The sequence below is a fragment of the Tasmannia lanceolata genome, unplaced genomic scaffold (genome assembly GCF_043159265.1).
Source record: "Tasmannia lanceolata isolate RefF3 unplaced genomic scaffold, GAP_Taslan_0.1 ptg000005l, whole genome shotgun sequence".
Classification (NCBI taxonomy): Eukaryota; Viridiplantae; Streptophyta; class Magnoliopsida; order Canellales; family Winteraceae; genus Tasmannia; species Tasmannia lanceolata.
In genome coordinates, this window is record NW_027518682.1 from 20,089,821 (window position 1) to 20,108,755 (window position 18,935).

General features: G+C 39.6%; 1 protein-coding gene and 1 long non-coding RNA gene across 2 annotated transcripts; both read right to left on the reverse strand.

The window, feature by feature from the left end:
• Positions 1–3,829: 3,829 nt before the first annotated feature.
• LOC143876414 (Pentatricopeptide repeat (PPR) superfamily protein) lies at positions 3,830–18,314 on the reverse strand. Its single transcript, XM_077378111.1, has 4 exons — positions 15,936–18,314; positions 15,411–15,554; positions 9,636–9,895; positions 3,830–5,247 (listed from the first exon to the last, which is right to left on the reverse strand). The coding sequence occupies exons 1-4, from the start codon at positions 17,882–17,884 to the stop codon at positions 4,562–4,564; spliced, it is 3,039 nt and encodes a 1,012-aa protein (XP_077234226.1). The 5' UTR covers positions 17,885–18,314; the 3' UTR covers positions 3,830–4,561.
• Positions 8,295–9,222, reverse strand: LOC143877878 (uncharacterized). Its single transcript, XR_013250823.1, has 3 exons — positions 9,148–9,222; positions 8,773–9,032; positions 8,295–8,636 (listed from the first exon to the last, which is right to left on the reverse strand). It is a non-coding gene; the product is annotated as an uncharacterized LOC143877878 (long non-coding RNA).
• Positions 18,315–18,935: the final 621 nt, after the last annotated feature.

Sequence of the window (18,935 nt, forward strand, 5' to 3'; positions counted from 1 at the left end):
TTGTTCAGATGTGCAAATTATGTGTAGATGTTTCAAACGAGCTATGTTAAATTAAATACCATTCAACTCGTAAAATTCTTAAAGAAGAAAACCATAAATTGCATGCAATTGGAGACTGTTCTAGTGTAGGATAAGACCATTCTTCTCTTAATAGGAGGTTAACAACCTCAGGTGCTGATTTTGATGTCAATTATGGTAGAAATCCATCAGTGTGGACTACGAGAGTGAGTCTCTTCAATGAACCTGGTGACATGTGATATTGCATAATGTGAAGCACTTGAGGCAGCGTAATAGGATGTCACTGAGAGCTGAGCAAACTACTTTGGCACTGCATAACCTGTGGCAGAATGCCATGAGAGCAGATTAAGGGTAATTGAATCTAAAATGGTGCTGCCGACATAAGGAATTTGTGGACAGCTCAAAATCCAAATGCCTGAATTCCACATTTGGATACACAAGATTTAGATTTGCATTTCTCACATTTGGCAGTTGAGATTTGGATCAGGATCAAATCCTAGATTTCCAAATCAGCGGATCCTAGATTTCCAAATCAGCCACAACGGTGGAAAAAAAAATCTGATTTTCAAATCTGTTTTGCAAGACAATATTTGGAAATCCATAATTGTGGCAATTACCTTCACCCTGCAGCAGGAGGACCTCCCTCCCTCCCTTCGTACAACATGAGGATGTTTGATGTATATTGTAATGTGTGTGTGAGAGAGAGAGAGAGAGAGAGAATTGGGGTTTATAGTGGGTTCGTGGTAGAGGTCGCCCGATCTTTGTCACTCGGAGAGAGAGAGAGAGAGAGAGAGAGAGAGAGAGAGAGAGAGAGCCAGGAACCAATCTCTTTGATTTCCAGTTTGTTGGTTCGAGTAACCCTGTAAAGGGCCCACGACTTAACAACGGAAGTTATATATTCGCCCCTTTTTTTTACTTGGGACAACTCCCATAGTAGAAGAACCCAACCAGAACTAGGATTAGAGGCAGGTAGATTCTAAATGATTCATTTAGCCGACCCCAACTAGTTTGGGACAAAGTCTTTATTGAGTTGAGTTGAGCTCCCTATAGTATATTTATGACCATGTAGAATGTGGCTGTTCCAAGTGAACACGAACGGGGCCACTATATCATTTCCCTTTTAATAATATAAGAAGGTCTGGGCGCAGTAACGAATAACGTTAAGGAAGAGGGGGGATAACATTTCCCAAAGAAAAACTTTAATCAAAATAGGGGTTTTTGCAAAAAGAGTCTCGTTTTTGCAAATAGAGTCCTTTAGTTTATCAATTTGCAAATCAGGTTATGGCTTATGGCATTTCATTGCAAATCAGGTCATATGAGGTGTTTCTTAACGGAATGCAAACAGAGACGTCTTTCAATTATTAAAAAGACAAGAATGCCCTTTGCTTGCTAAAAGTAGAAATTACAGGGAAGATGTCCGTGCATGCACGTGCAGCCCAAAAAGGCAGTGGGGTCCACATTGTTTGGCTGATCCAAACCGTTCATTCATTGAGCCACATTGAGCCACAGTATAGATAGGGTGTGCCCTAGAAATCTTCTCGGTAGGATGATCCTAATGGAGGTTGAATATTGAAGGCATAATATGAAAACCTCCACAGATCACGGGGTTAGGATCATCGTATGGAGATGATTTTTTGGGCACATCCTATCTACATAGGGGCCCAATAAATGAACGGTTTGGATCACCCAAGCAATGTAGGCCCCACGGTATTTTTTGATGCATGTGGACACATTGTCATCCGCCGTATAAATTCTCCGTTAAAAGTAAAAATACCCTTTGTTCCAATTTTTGGTGTGGTGTCAATTACAAGGATATATGAATGCATTTAAGGTTGTCATCTACTATGTACATGTGGCAAGCATTTCGACCATTCATTTATTGGGCCCTCATGTAGATAGGGGTGTGCCCAAAAAACTTCTCCATGTGATGATTCAACCCTCTGATCTGTGGAGGATTTTATATTTGTGCCTTCAATTTTAAACCTCAAGAAATCAGAGGGTTAGGATCAGCCCATGGAAAAGATTTCTTGGGCACACCCTATCTACATAAGGACCCAATGAATGAATGGTTTGGATCACACAAACAATGTGGGCCCACTTCTGTTTTGGGCCGCACGCGCATGTATAATTTCTTCTTTTAAATAACAAAGGGTATTTTTGTCTTTTTAAAATTGAAACACGACTCCTTTTGCATTCCGTTAGGAAAGGTCTTCATATGACCTAATATGCAACCAACGAATGACCATAATGCATTACCTGATTTGCAAATTAGCCAAAATAGAGGGCTCTATATGCAAAAACGCTATAGTTGGTGACTCTTTTTGCAAAAACCCCATCAAAGTATGATTTATTTCCCCTACTCTTGTCTCCCACCATCCATAGCCCTAACTCACCCCTAAATAAACTAATATTCCATGGAAAAAATCAGCCTAAATATGACCCCATAAGAAGCTCTTACCCATCGATTAAGGCCACTTTAAAGTGGCTTTTTAAGTCAGTATTAAAAATGGAACATTAAAACCACATTTGAAAGCCATTAACTAAGATATATATAAAACCACACCTTAGGCTAAAGTTGGAACTTCATGAGAGCCCCTAATAGATAATTGGTGGAAATGTTGTAAGGCGCAGTCAAATGCTTTTCCAGCAGCTATTTACCAGGTCGCGTAGGGTTAGGATCGAGTACTAGTTCTGCAGCCTCTAGGTTCTCAGCTGATTCTGTGAGCATATAACATTACTAGAAAGGCATGCAACAACCTGAAATAGAGGGGGAGAGAGCAAACATTTATTTGTTTTAAAAGCTGACGGTCGGTTGACATATTGAACTTAAAACTTTAGTTATTCGATTTTTCATCCCCTCTTAAAAATATAGCCCTCTATTAAAAATATAGGGGAGCTTTGATTTAGATACATATACTAGTAAGAAACATTGTGATGCACAGCGTGGAGATGATACAGTGGAGAGCTTTGTTTATACCGGAAGGAAAGGAAAGGAAGATGAGAGAAGAAAAGTAAACAAAGGCAGGAAGAAAGAATGGCTAAATCACAGCCGGTTCTCAAAATCCAAAACAAACAGGGCCTAAATGACGTAGCATCAATGGCAGATGAGCATCCTGTTCGAGATAGATGGGAGCCCATGGTTGTGACCATCTATCTCTAGCTGACACGTATTGCTATGTGCAGTTGAGATTTAGTTAGCAAGCGATACTTGTGTTCATGGAAATTGTTAAGAGTCCTGTAGGATGAGGATGTCGTCGTCCCAATTGAGCAAAATAATGCAAAGCCTTGTTACCTTGTAGAAAGTCAAGTCACATTGTTTTTTGAATGGTAGGACAAGTCTCTCTTTTTGTTATGTTTGTGTCTCAGTTTCAATCCCATGTGCAACATAACAAGCTTTGATTTGGGTTGGCATTTAAAATACTAATTTTTGAATTTGAGAGACAGCATACCTTGGTATCTACTAATGTCGTATCTACTAATGTCCTTCCAAAAGAGTATAATAATAATTTTAAATTCAATTCCACATGGAAAGGTGAGAAAACCTCGACCTCTTGGAAGTCTATATAAAGCCTAGGATAGAGAGGTTTGAGGTTTGAAGAAAAGGAAGAAGGGAGCAGAGAAGAAGAGAAAGCGAGGAAGAAAAAATGGCTAAATTAGTATCTTTTTTAAAAGTAATAAATATTAGGCAAGGGAACAAATCTGTGGTTATTTCCTTGAAATTACCATATGTGGGGTCACTTCATTCATGCTTTTGACAGAACATGTAAAGGAACAGAATATCCCTATCGTTGGTCTAAGGTGACACTTATTTCTGGTTTTGTTTTCCCATGTGCACAAAGATAAGTACAAGGCTCACATTCGTAAGGACATTGCTGATTTTTATTGCCAACACTCCCCATTTGAAGGAGTTAAAGAAAAGGTGACCGAGAAGGTCAAAGCGGAGAGATAACACATATATCCGAAAAAAAAAATTAAAAAAATAAAAGTAAAAATACAGTATCCATAGAGGCCTGCACCCCTACCCTGATCATGCTAGCTGATCAGCATCTGCATTTGCCTGTCTCTGGACATGCTCAAAGATCAGTGAGGCACCCTCGAGACGATCAAACATATCATCCATCATATGAGCAAACCTCCAAGGGTAAGGCTGAATCTCACTTATCCACCTGATAATATTGAGTCTCCTTCTATAATTAATCTGCTTCGGTCACTAGAGTCGTCTAGGATTCTCACACCATGTAATAGTGCTCTGACCTCAATTTCATTTGAGTCTGTAATTCCAATTGGACATTAGAAGGCCCACTTGGCTATACCCCTCTCATCCCTAAGGACGCCACCCACCCCAGCTGTTCCTGATGAACAGATGTTTGTAACAGCTTGATATATATAAGCTGCCATCAGCGGCAGAAGCATGTTTGAAAGTATAATACCTCACCTACCACTGAACAGACAATCAAACTCTTACAAACGGCAGCACATGCTTCAACAAAACATTTATGGTAGGGGTGACTCTACCTCGGAAGGAATTTCGGGCCAAATTAATTCACATTTGATTACGCTCCACCGAGTTTTCACCATTGCTGAGTCCCTCAATCAGCGAGATGTAAGTACTGTCATCAGGGGAAATGCCTTTCCTCACCATTTCTTTGAGAAGCTCCTCAGCATGCCCCCCTTCCCTATTTTTACACAGCCCTTGTATAAGAGCATTGTAAGTAAGAAGAGTAGGACTGAAGCCTGTACTCACCATCTCATCCCTAACCTTGAAAGCATCCTTCATATCACCTTTCCTACTATACCCACTAATGAGAGTGTTATAACTAATATAATCCGGTTTTATCCCTCTACTTTTCATTTCATTGAGGAGCTCACGAGCCTCCACTGACTTCCCCGCCTTGCAGAGCCCTTGCATTAGAGTGTTGAAGGTAACCTCATCTGGAGCTACCTTCTTCATATCCATCTCTTTTAGAAGCATAAATGCACGCTCCATATTTGAGTTAGCGCAATGCCCATCAATCAAGGCATTGAACATCACAACATCTGGGGACAAACCTTTATCCACTATCTGTTCGAATAATTTGTCCGCCTCTCTCATTCTACTACTCTTACAGAGAACATGGATAAGAGATGTGTAAGTAACCGCTGTGGGACGAATACTTTTACTCAACATCTCCCTATGGAGGTCAAATGCCTTCTTTGCATTCCCCTCCTTGCAGTACCCATTGATCAACTCTATATGCAAAAACGAGACTCTTTTTGCAAAAACCCCTATTTTGAATAAAGTTTTTCTTTGGGAAATGTTATCCCCCCTCCTCCTTAACGTTATTCGTTACTGCGCCCAGACCTTGTATATTATTAAAAGGGAAAGGATATAGTGGCCCCGTTCGTTTTCACTTGGAACAGCCACATTCCACATGGTCATAAATATACCACGGGGGAGCTCAACTCAACTCAATAAAGCCTTTGTCCCAAACTAGTTGGGGTCGGCTAAATGAATCATTTAGAATCTACCTGTCTCTAATCCTAGTTCTGGTTGGGTTCTTCTACTATGGGAGTTGTCCCAAGTAAAAAAAGGGGGCGAATATATAACTTCCGTTGTTAAGTCGTGGGCCCTTTACAGGGTTACTCGAACCAACAAACTGGAAATCAAAGAGATTGGTTCCTGGCGCGCTCTCTCTCTCTCTCTCTCTCTCCCCGAGTTACAAAGATCGGGCGACCTCTACCACGAACCCACTATAAACCCCAATTCTCTCTCTCTCTCAAACATTATAATATACATCAATCATCCTCATGTTGTACGAGAGGGAGGGAGGGAGGTCCTGCTGCTGCAAGGTGAAGGTAATTGCCACAATTATGGATTTCCAAATATTGTCTTGCAAAACAGATTTGAAAATCAGATTTTTTTTTCACCGTTGTGGCTGATTTGGAAATCTAGGATTTGATCCTGATCCAAATCTCAACTGCCAAATGTGAGAAATGCAAATCTAAATCTTGTGTGTATCCAAATGTGGAATTCAGGCATTTGGATTTTGAGCTGTTCTAAACCACAAATTCCTTATGTCGGCAGCACCATTTTAGATTCAATTACCCTTAATCTGCTCTCATGGCATTCTGCCACAGGTTATGCAGTGCCAAAGTAGTTTGCTCAGCTCTCAGTGACATCCTATTACGCTGCCTCAAGTGCTTCACATTATGCAATATCACATGTCACCAGGTTCATTGAAGAGACTCACTCTCGTAGTCCACACTGATGGATTTCTACCATAATTGACATCAAAATCAGCACCTGAGGTTGTTAACCTCCTATTGAGCGAAGAATGGTCTTATCCTACACTAGAACAGTCTCCAATTGCATGCAATTTATGGTTTTCTTCTTTAACAATTTTACGAGTTGAATGGTATTTAATTTAACATAGCTCGTTTGAAACATCTACACATAATTTGCCCATCTGAACAACCTTATCCCATGCCTCTTCATGGTTACAAAGTTTGGATTCAAGAATAACTCAGTCGTCACAATTCCCATTAAAATACCTTTTCAAATAACTCGCAAAATAGGTCTTAAAGAGTCTGTACCTGCAATACATTCTGTAAAACCTCAATCTTTACATCTAATTTACTCTTACACATTTTACTATGTTCACTCTCCATGGTTGACTAAAAGTCTGAAGGATAAAATAGTTCGGAGTCTGGGCCAATGCATGGCATATATGGAGGTCACTAAAATGCTACAGATAGAATGAGAGTATCATTTCATGTTGATAGAGTAGTATTCTTTCTGGACAAGGCTCCAGTTACAGTTTCGTACCACCTTATGTGCTCCAAAAATCAAAAAAGTATTCCGTGGATCAAAAAACTATTTGTGCAGATGTCTTGTATTCCATGGGGTGTCTTCTTGGCTGAGATAAAAGGTAAAAAAGAGGGTTTGAAACCCTAATATCGACATAGTGAAACTCTCTTCTCCTGTGGACATAGGCACACTGCCGAACCACATAAATCTTGTGTTTTTTGCATTTTTGTGTTTGTGTTTCTTGCATTTCTATTGTCATTAGCTGCACATCGAGTTTGATCCTATTCTAGGGAGATTAGAATTAACGATTTCTCAGTTATCAACACTTCTTATAAATCACAATCTTGCACAATTGCACAAAATAGAGCTGAAGTGGTGGCAGATTGGGAGTGGGAGTGTGGAAAAAATCACTCAAAAAATCAACAAGCAAGAGCACCTTAGCATCCGTATAAAATGATATTAATCATTCAAAAAACACGATATGGTTAGTCTAGAGTATTTTGCTCATGTATGTATCAGGAGCAAGATTTTAAATTTTGGTTTAGGTGTCGGTTTCGGCCACGAACGAAACCGAAATGTTTCGGTTTCGTGCCGAAATTTTGGCCGAAATCATGTAAAAATAAGATTATGATTTCGTTTATTTTTTTAATTTCAACCAAAATGTGTAAAATTTCTGTGTCAATTTCGGCTACTTTGGTGGAAATTTCATAAATTTCGGTGGAAATGATAACATTTCGGTGTACATCTTTAAAATTTCGGTGGAAATTTTGTAAAAAGTCCAAAAATGAAATTTCGGCGACATTTTGGAGAATTTTCGGAATTTCGGTAAAATTTCGGCGAAATCTTGTAAAGAAACGACTTCATGTGAATTTCGTTTCGGTTTGTCTCGAAACCGAAATATTTCGGCCGAAATTTAAAACCATGATCAAGAGTATTTTGCTCCATTGTGACCTGATCATCCGGGTTCGAATCACGGAAACAACCTCTCTGCAAAGCAGGTGTAAGGCTGCGTTTTCATTGCAAGGTGAAGGTATTCAACCTTCAATTTGAGGGGAAGTGTTTTCATGTTTTTCTTGGAGTTGTTCCTTTCTCTTGGTGTTGTCTTTTTCTTCGTTTTGTCTTCTTTAGGGAGAGTGTTATCGTCTTCTCGTTATGTTATTCGTCCGTCCCCTTGGTGATGTGGTCACATGCCAGCAGATGTGGTCACCATCATAGGTACTCAAGATATTGTGTCCCGTTACGAGAATGAAATGACGCCCCAGCTCAACTTGAGACCAACACTTCTTTGCATGGAAGCTTATTCATGGAGGCATCTCAGTTCTTTATTCATAAGATTGGAATTCTGCCGATCCACTTGTTCAGCAGTAAGGTTCTTATTTGATCTAGATCCCGCGCCAAAATTTCCTGACTCACCTTTTGCATCTTTTAAAGGAAAGAAAGTGCCTTGTGTTCAAAAACCGGGATGCATTTAATATGCGCTATAAAGAAATGCATGCAAAGTTCATGGATATTTAATATAAATTTTATACCAATATGTACATCCCAGTAGATAGAATTTTCTGCAGTACCTAGTTTTTATGAATATAACATCACAGGTTGGGCAATCTGTCCAGAAAAAACCCAGGATGCTTTCAGTTTCTTCCCTGCACTTTCGGCTAAAAGATTCCCCAGTTTCTCTATTTTTGAACTCAATTTCATGATCCGATCGTTGAATCCCTATAGCCTCTCCATCTAGAGAATATCGAATTGATACAACGGGAAATTCGCTTATTGGGTCAGAACTAGGAGCTTCATCAAAGAGGGCAAACTGGCCAATTTTCCATGAAAAAACCTGCAAAATAAGACCCTCCCATTAAAATCAACTTAGTTCAATGTGCCAGAAACGAAAATTTAAAATATTTATACATAGTTCAATCTGCCAGAAATGAAATTTTAAAATACTGATACACATGATATTCCATAATTACCTCACCAGATGCTGGGGAGAGTAATAACTTATTCCCGTCATCATAGTATAAACCTCTAGCTCCAGGAACACTGCATCTTAGGGGTGGATGCTGAATATAAACATGAGACAGAGCACCCGATCCACTTAAACCAACCCTAGGGTGCTCACCCAATGCTTTTCGTAACATGTTCTGATTATCTCAACTCTGAGCTTTAATGATAGAATTTGGCTGATTTTTGGTAAGTACTCTGGTTATCAATCCCAAACCTTGATTCTAAGCTTTAAGAACAACATAAAAATAATCCTATTAGTGCAAATATGAATGCTTCAGAAGAATTCTTTACTAATGAAATAATACGGTGTCTTATACTGAATGCCTCTGATTCTTGTATACCTGAGCTTTTAAGAACAGAAAATATCCTTGTAGTAAACCTTATCCCCTGCCTCTGAGCTTTGCGAGCGGCACAGAAAATTCTTATCAATAAGTTAATGCTCTGTTTTCTTGCCTAGCAAACGTAGAAGCTCTAAATGACAAAGCAAGATTTGGCCTTCTTCCTATTTTTATTTCATCTTCCATACTGTAAACTTACCTTTATCTATAGAAAGGGCTTTAATACTATGAATAAAACATCCCTTATTGAATGAAAATCCGTCTTGTGTGAGTGATTGTTAACGTGTGAGTGAATGTTCTTGGAGATAGAACAGTGGAGATCAACTTGATTTCAACTAATCAACCCTCCTCTTCTTGTCTAGTCAAGATTCCATCAAAGAACTAATCATCCATTGATTAGTTTCCATCACACAGATTTCAGAAATTCCTCCTTGCCTCATCTGTTCACTGTTGGAGCAGCTAGGAAGTTCCTGCTGAGCTCTGTTTACAACTTTGGAAGATTTGATCTTGAGCTTCTTTACAAGAAGTCACCATCACTTTGCAGCTCACGTTTTTAGCAGTCACCTTGTTCCTGGTTTTCCCTTCTGCTTGCAATACAAGTCCAAGTTTCAGCTTCTGCTGAATTAGAGCAGCCCACAAATTTCCTAACCATCTGTTGCTCGTCTTGCTACCTTCTTGCTGCCACAAATTAGCTTTTCCAGTTCCATTCCCACTGAAGTTTATCATCCGGCAAACAATCTTGCAACCTGCGCTGTCAACAGCCATAGATAGCATCCATTCATCACATCAAACTGGTTTAGATTGCTGAAATTGCAGAAAGTTAAAACTGGTACTGCTCATTTCAATTCAGCCACCTGAAAAATTCAGAATTTCTGAACTTAATTTCAGCAAGCTTGACGGCTGAAATTTAATTCTACTGCAAGTGGTTTTAAGCTCTGAATTTCCCACAAATTAAGCTCTATTTTAACGCCGAAAAGAGCAGCAACTGCTATCTATAAGCGCCACAATTCCAAGACAGCTTGTTGCCCTGAAAGTGCAGAGAGTTGCACTTCTATCCTCCTAAGCCTTCACCCACTGACCATCTTCAATCCGCCTCCTTTCCTCTCTTTAAATTCTTCCACCCAAAACCTGTATCTCCCTCTCCTTTTCCAACTCAAAATTAGACCCTCACCAAGCCCAAACACTTTCACCTAACCCCACCTAAAACTCCACCATCATCATCTTCTTCACCACATCTCACAAATACCCAAACCCTTTCTTGCAAACGTCACAGATACCATCCTTCCCTACTCACCTTTACCCAAGCCTTTTGGAACTCAACCAAACACCACCACTTTGCTCCTTAACCTTGCTCCTTAACCTCACTCTTACCCTTAATCAAGGTCGGATTTCGGTGAGGACTGAGGACCGAAACCGAAATTGCCGAAATTTACATGAAATTTATCATGTAAATTTCGGTCAAAATTTCGGCGAAATTCGTGAAAATTTATTAATGTTTTATTCCTTTACAAAATTTCAGCCGAATTTACTGAAATTTCGGCCCAAGAAAACGAAATTTCGAGCGCGTCTACTGAAATTTCAAAATTTCGGCTAAAATTTCGGTTTCGGTGAGGACCGAAATCACCCACGAAACTGAAATTTAAAACCTTGCCCTTAATCATTACCCTAATATCTTACTGTGCTCGTTTACATCAATTGGTATCTAAACTCTCGCTACCGCACATGCTACATCATGTGGTATCAGAGCTTTGACTACCGCGCACCCTGCATTAATACTCCATCCCCTTGATGATCTCCTCCTTTAGGATTCTTCAAACTAAATTCTGATGGATTCAATCTTGGCAGTCATAGCGCTATTGGTATATCCGTATATGTGGTACTTTTATAGGTCATTATGGTGACGTTTGATTAACTTACTCTGCCCCGATAGGATGCAACGACTCCAATAAGGCAAAGGTGTTGGCTCTTCCATGTAGATTCAAATGTAGTCTTTGTTGAAGATTGGTCCTTCAAATGAAGAAAGATATTCCAATAATATGATTCAATTGACATTCTTGCTCGTGAAGTGTTGCTAGAGAGATTTTGGCTGTTTCTGGTTCATTTCCTTTGGAGGACCCTCGGTAAGGGGCTTGCTGGTTGCTTGCACGCTTTCTTGTTTCTACTTCATTTCCTTTGGAGGACCCTTGGTGAGGAGCTTGCTGGTTGCTTGCATGCTTTCTTAAGACCACCTTGGTCTCGACTCTTTGAGGCATTGTAGATTTTGTTTGGTTCACTAATAAACTTTACCATTCAAAAAAATGAAACCCTAAGACCCTCATTCAATCAAAAAATTGTAGTGATCAACAAAATCAAATGGACCCATTCCAACAAGATAAGTCCTAAAATCCCCAAACTTCCCAAAACTAGCAACCCAACTTTCAACGCCTTTATTGATCACATGAAAGATCACAAAAAAAGGGGGCGACAAACCCAACTTATTGCACTTAAAAATCCTCGGAAATTATTTTCTATAACAAGAAATGGCACCCCCTCTCGCTTCTTTTATTCAATCACATGAGGTGGAGCTGTCGAACATCACAATATGATGTCAAAATGACTTCATCTCATGGTCCGATTTACAGGTCAAATTCAAGCTTCACTTTGACTCATCTTATTTTTCAGTTCTCGGGAAGCCAAGGATTATGATATTGTCACTTGTCACGAAAACACCCTTTAATGGAATTAACAAAACTAATGGGCCTTGCCTAAACTCTACAAATAGATGCATCTCCTCCCCCAAAAGTCTCTTCTTTCCTTGCCTTCAACTCTACCTTTAGCTTAAGGTGAAATTCCACCTCAAGAACCTTAAATTCATCCTTAGGAGTGAAACTCATGCGGATTTTCTCAGAAATTAGGACAAAAAGGAGTGGGACGGTGAAGAAACTAGGAAGTAAGCTACTCAGTGCTCAAGTAAGATGGAAGCTCTCCATGAAGTGTGGCCCTTGGTAGCTTCATCTACTCTCTAGTAGTGCCCAACATGACCTCCAAATGGTTCCCATTGCTAACAAGATCATCTGTCACTCACTGCCAATGTCACAATTGTTTCTAGAGTTTGAGCAGAGTCCCTGCTACATATCAATATCCCTTTCTTATACTGCTAAAGCATTTCATAAATTTCACACTATTGCCTGAAGTAGAGAACGGACGCGTTATGCGGGCAGATAGGTTCCCACAACCTTCCTATTCTGTAGCTAATGCCCAGACAGACAGATCTTTTCATCCTATACCATTTTCATAAATTTCACGTACTATTGCCTGAAGTAGAGTCCAAACTCATTATGTGGCCGGATAGGTGACTACAAACTTCCTATCTCCTACCCAATGCCCAGACACAGATCTCGAAGACAGATCTTTTCATCCTAAAGCAATTTCGTTAATTTCACATATTCTTGCCTTAAGCAGAGACCCAACGCATTATGTGGGCAGATAGTTGCTCGCACCCTTCCTATCTCGTAACCAATGCCCAGACACAGATAGTTGCCCGCACTTGCGGCTTAGTAATAAGTACAGCTGGCCAATCTATCCTAACTCCTAAGTGACTGAGGTAATCAATCTCGTAGAGTGTCGTGAGTGGAGGGGCCCCACTCAAGCTGGAGGATCTCTCGGAATGGGTCAAACGAGGCCCCCAGAGGCGTCTAGGTTTTATGCTTTTCTTTCGTCTGTATATATTCGGCAAGTTTCCAACTACGAGAAGAGGTTAGGGTTGAGTGAGTCCAATTTAATGTGACTTCAACTTCTCTTTGAGTGGCAAAGTTTGAAAAGTTACACATGCTCCTTGCAATTGCAAGCAATCTATCAAACTTCATTAACAACACAGCTTGAGGAGTCTTTTTAGTTCATGATTTTCTTTCTCTCTTTATGAAATCTTGAAGTAATTTATATGTTTTCTTATAGCATTTTTAAGCAATTGTATATATAGGGGAGAAACCCTAATTTGTAATTAATGTCCACATAGTTCGAAATTGCTCTCTCCACTAACAAGTCCGATCTCCAGATCCCCAAAATTTTTAACAACTCATAGATATATAGGTTTGTTAAAGAAATCATAAAAAAAGATAACTCCTGCGAGGAAAAAAAAAAAAGAAGATATGTGTGGGAAATTCAATGCGAGAGATCTTAGCAATAGAGAGACATAAAGATGGACTCTATATGCAAAAACGCTATAGTTGGTGACTCTTTTTGCAAAAACCCCATCAAAGTATGATTTACTTCCCCAACTCTTGTCTCCCACCATCCATAGCCCTAACTCACCCCTAAATAAACTAATATTCCATGGAAAAAATCATGGTTGCCAAACGTGGCCTAAATATGACCCCATAAGAAACTCTTACCCATCGATTAAGGCCACTTTAAAGTGGCTTTTTAAGTCAGTATTAAAAATGGAACATTAAAACCACATTTGAAAGCCATTAACTAAGATATATATAAAACCACACCTTAGGCTAAAGTTCGAACTTCATGAGAGCCCCTAATAGATAATTGGTGGAAATGTTGTAAGGCGCAGTCAAATGCTTTTCCAGCAGCTATTTACCAGGTCGTATAGGGTTAGGATCGAGGCCTAGTTCTGCAGCCTCTGAGTTCTCAGCTGGTTCTGTGAGCATATAACATTACTAGAAAGGCATGCAACAACCTGAAATAGAGGGAGAGAGAGCAAACATTTATTTGTTTTAAAGCTGACGGTCGGTTGACATATTGAACTTAAAACTTTAGTTATTCGATTTTTCATCCCCTCTTAAAAATATAGCCCTCTATTAAAAATATAGGGGAGCTTTGATTTAGATACATATACTAGTAAGAAACATTGTGATGCACAGGGTGGAGATGATACAGTGGAGAGCTTTGTTTATACTGGAAGGAAAGGAACGGAAGATGAGAGAAGAAAACAAAAGAAAGACAGGAAGAAAGAATGGCTACATCACAGCCGGTTCTCAAAATCCAAAACAAACAGGGCCTAAATGATGTAGCATCAATGGCAGATGAGCATCCTGTTCGAGATAGATGGGAGCCCATGGTTGTGACCATCTATCTCTAGCTGACACGTATTGCTTTGTGCAGTTGAGATTTAGTTAGCAATCGATACTTGTGTTCATGGAAATTGTTAGAGTCCTGTAGGATGAGGATGCCATGGTCCCAATTGGTCAAAATAATGCAAAGCCTTGTAGAAAGTCAAGTCACATTGTTTTTTGAATGGTAGGACAAGTCTCTCTTTTTGTTATGTTTATGTCTCAGTTTCAATCCCATGTGCAACATAACAAGCTTTGATTTGGGTTGGCATTTCAAATACTAATTTTTGAATTTGAGAGACAGCATACCTTGGTATCTACTAATGTCGTATCTACTAATGTCCTTCCAAAAGAGTATAATAATAATTTTAAATTCAATTCCACATGGAAAGGTGAGAAAACCTCGACCTCTTGGAAGTCTATATAAAGCCTAGGATAGAGAGGTTTGAGGTTTGAAGAAAAGGAAGAAGGGAGCAGAGAAGAAGAGAAAGCGAGGAAGAAAAAATGGCTAAATTAGTATCTTTTTTAAAAGTAATAAATATTAGGCAAGGGAACAAATCTGTGGTTATTTCCTTGAAATTACCATATGTGGGGTCACTTCATTCATGCTTTTGACAGAACATGTAAAGGAACAGAATATCCCTATCGTTGGTCTAAGGTGACACTTATTTCTGGTTTTGTTTTCCCATGTGCACAAAGATAAGTACAAGGCTCACATTCGTAAGGACATTGCTGATTTTTATTGCCAACACTCCCCATTTGAAGGAGTTGAAGAGGTTGAGACTAAAATAGCACCACCACAAAATGTTGTCACTGTTTACCACTAGCAGGATTTGAATCAAAATTCGTTGAAAATTCATCATGCAATTACTAAAATTCATCCTTAAACATCTCCAAAGCAAACCAAATCATGCAATTATTAAAACAGGCCGAGTGTTCCTCACAAGCCCACAATCCTGAACTAAATAAAATATGAAAGGCGACCATTCAAAATATATATACACATATATGAAAGGCACCAGAAGGTTTATTAAACACATGCATAGACCAAAACAAGAGCAAAAGGGTTGAGTAGAATGGATGAAAAAGTGTTTTTTTTTTCTTTGAGTAGCAAATAATTTCATTAAAGAAAAGGTGACCGAGAAGGTCAAAGCGGAGAGATAACACATATATCCGAAAAAAAAATTTAAAAAATACAGTAGCCATAGAGGCATGCACCCCTACCCTGATCGTGCTAGCTGATCAGCATCTGCATTTGCCTGTCTCTGCACATGCTCAAAGATCAGTGAGGCACCCTCGAGACGATCAAACATATCATCCATCATATGAGCAAACCTCCAAGGGTAAGGCTGAATCTCACTTATCCACCTGATAATATTGAGTCTCCTTCTATAATTAATCTGCTTCGGTCACTAGAGTCGTCTAGGATTCTCACACCATGTAATAGTGCTCTGACCTCAATTTCATTTGAGTCTGTAATTCCAATTGGACATTAGAAGGCCCACTTGGCTATACCCCTCTCATCCCTAAGGACGCCACCCACCCCAGCTGTTCCTGATGAACAGATGTTTGTAACAGCTTGATATATATAAGCTGCCATCAGCGGCAGAAGCATGTTTGAAAGTATAATACCTCACCTACCACTTAACAGACAATCAAACTCTTACAAATGGCAGCACATGCTTCAACAAAACATTTATGGTAGGGGTGACTCTACCTCGGAAGGAATTTCTGGCCAAATCAATTCACATTTGATTACGCTCCACCGAGTTTTCGCCATTGCTGAGTCCCTCAATCAACGAGATGTAAGTACTGTCATCAGGAGAAATGCCTTTCCTCACCATTTCTTTGAGAAGCTCCTCAGCATGCTCCCCTTCCCTATTTTTACACAGCCCTTGTATAAGAGCATTGTAAGTAAGAAGAGTAGGATTGAAGCCTGTACTCACCATCTCATCCCTAACCTTGAAAGCATCCTTCATATCACCTTTCCTACTATACCCACTAATGAGAGTGTTATAACTAATATAATCCGGTTTTATCCCTCTACTTTTCATTTCATTGAGGAGCTCACGAGCCTCCACTGACTTCCCCGCCTTGCAGAGCCCTTGCATTAGAGTGTTGAAGGTAACCTCATCTGGAGCTACCTTCTTCATATCCATCTCTTTTAGAAGCATAAATGCACGCTCCATATTTGAGTTAGCGCAATGCCCATCAATCAAGGCATTGAACATCACAACATCTGGGGACAAACCTTTATCCACTATCTGTTCGAATAATTTGTCCGCCTCTCTCATTCTACTACTCTTACAGAGAACATGGATAAGAGACGTGTAAGTAACCGCTGTGGGACGAATACTTTTACTCAACATCTCCCTATGGAGGTCAAATGCCTTCTTTGCATTCCCCTCCTTGCAGTACCCATTGATCAAAATGTTGTAAGTGATAGCATCAGGAACCATTCCCCTTAAACCCATTTCCTTAAGCAAAGCCTCCACTTCACTCATTCTCCCTTCCATAAACAAAGCATGGATGAGCAAATTATAAGTGCAAACCGTCGGCTTTATACATTTTCCAATCATTTCATCCTTATATCTAAATGCCATTGCTAAATTCCCTGCATTACAATACCCATCTATTAAAGTATTGTAGGTTACAGCACTAGGAGTCAGCTCATTCTCCGCCATTTTCTTAAACAATTCCGATGCATCTTGGAGCTTTCCCATCTTACAGAGCCCACTGATGAGCGAACCATATGTATAAGAATCTGGTTTTATACCCTTCTCCTTCAACATATCAAAAATCTCAAATGCACCTTCGACTTTGCCAATCGAACAGTACCCGTGAATTATCGTGTTAAAGGTCACGACTGTTGGCTTGAAACCAAAATCTTCCATGTAAGAGATAAAAGCCTTCGCCTTCTTCAACTTCCCTTCCTTACACAGTGCATTTATCATTATATTGAAAGTGATAACTGTAGAAGGTATTTTCAATCTAAACATCTCAGCATATAAAACCCAAGCTGTCTCCCCTTGATTAAGCTTCAAAAGAACACTCAATAGATCATTGCAGGTTTCGATCTTGGGAAGAATCCCGGCATGTTTCATCAGGTAAAAGCATTCCATTGCTTGATCAGCTTTTTTCAATTCGCATAAAGCCCTAATCAGAAGATCAAAAACTACAGAGCTCGAAGACTTCAATCTTTTTTGAGAGGCTAACAGCGTGTCAAAGATCTCTGGAATCGGCGCGAGATTTCCATTGATCACTCGCTTCAAGAGCTCAATTGAGGGCTGAGACGATTTGAGTTGGGAAATTATAATCGCAGCTATACAAAAGCATCGGAGATTGAGACGATGAAACCCTAGCATTTCAATAAACCCTAGAACGCGATCAGGAGATCCACGGAGCTTGAATAAAAGGCTGGAAATCTGGGAGGGAGAGAAATTTGAAGAAACCTTCTCTTCAATTAAATGTGTGTGGGAGTTTAAGATTTCTTCCTCTGAGGAATCTAGGGTTTGAATTTCGTCGTTGGAAGGTGCGAGTGACAGAGAATCTAGGGTTTGGAATGCGTTTTTTGATGGAGAAAATGAAGAAATGGATGCGTAGGACTGACCTTGGATTGTGACCGTCCGATTCGTGAGGTGGTTGTATATTCTGATGAGAGCTGTATTTTGCTGATTGAAGAGTCTGGAATTTGTCATCGTGATTTTGGGGGAGAAGTAGTAGAGAGGTCTGGAATGGAGGGGTTTAAGAGCTAGGGTTTTGCAACCGTGATTAACCCACAAACCAGGCTCGAGTAGTGCGCCGGTCGTTAGGTTTTAAAGGCAAAAAAATCGGTGAATCTGTTTCCCGAGGGGCGGGGTATTCCCTTATCTTTTCATTGTTTTTCAGCCTTTTCTCACCTTCTCACACCTATGCTCTTTCTTGTCGTTCCTTCTCCCGCCCTCCCATCTCTCATCACTTCATAAACTAAAATTCCATAGAAAACATTTTCATGGCAGCGAAACATGGCTAGCATGATTTTTTTTTCCCTAGAATTTTAGCTTAAGCAATGGTGAGGGGAGAGGTGGAGGGGGACCGAATGAGGAGCGGGTAAGAAAAGCCTGAAAAACTAGGAAACAAAATCTCCACCTAGGAAACAAAATCTCCACCTAAGATATGGTTGATTTTTTTTTAGTCACTTCTCACACTGCCCATTCGTGCCCTCTTGATGCAGGCGCATCTCATCCGAGCATGCAAATCAACAGCCTACGTTGATCCCAAGGAATATAGAGTTTTAGTTGGTTAGAAATTCTTTTATTAGAATTTATTTTTAATAGAAATTAGTGGACGAATTTGAATGTTAAAGTGAGTCATCCTAGTTAGCTAATGTGTATGAGAAAGTAGAGATTTTTTAGGAGTTTGATGGCTCTTACGTTACTTTAGATTTGATAAATATTGTGTAGAGTTTCCTAATTTTATCAGAAGTAGGATACGGCCACAAAAAACTCTACAAAAAGAGATGCATTGTAAACGTTTGGGGAGGCTTATTTTATTTGAATAATAGTTGAGTTTTATTTTGGGAATTTAATTCCTTGTTTATCACCATCTTTTTCTTTGGAGCCAAGAAGCTAAATACAACGTGTTTGTAATTTTCTTCTTCTCTTCCCATCTATCTTTGATCCTTGGATTCCAACAACACACCCTTCATTGAAGCAGCTTTCCCTACTTCACCATCAAGTTCCGCCACAAGATCCATCCATCGAAGATCTA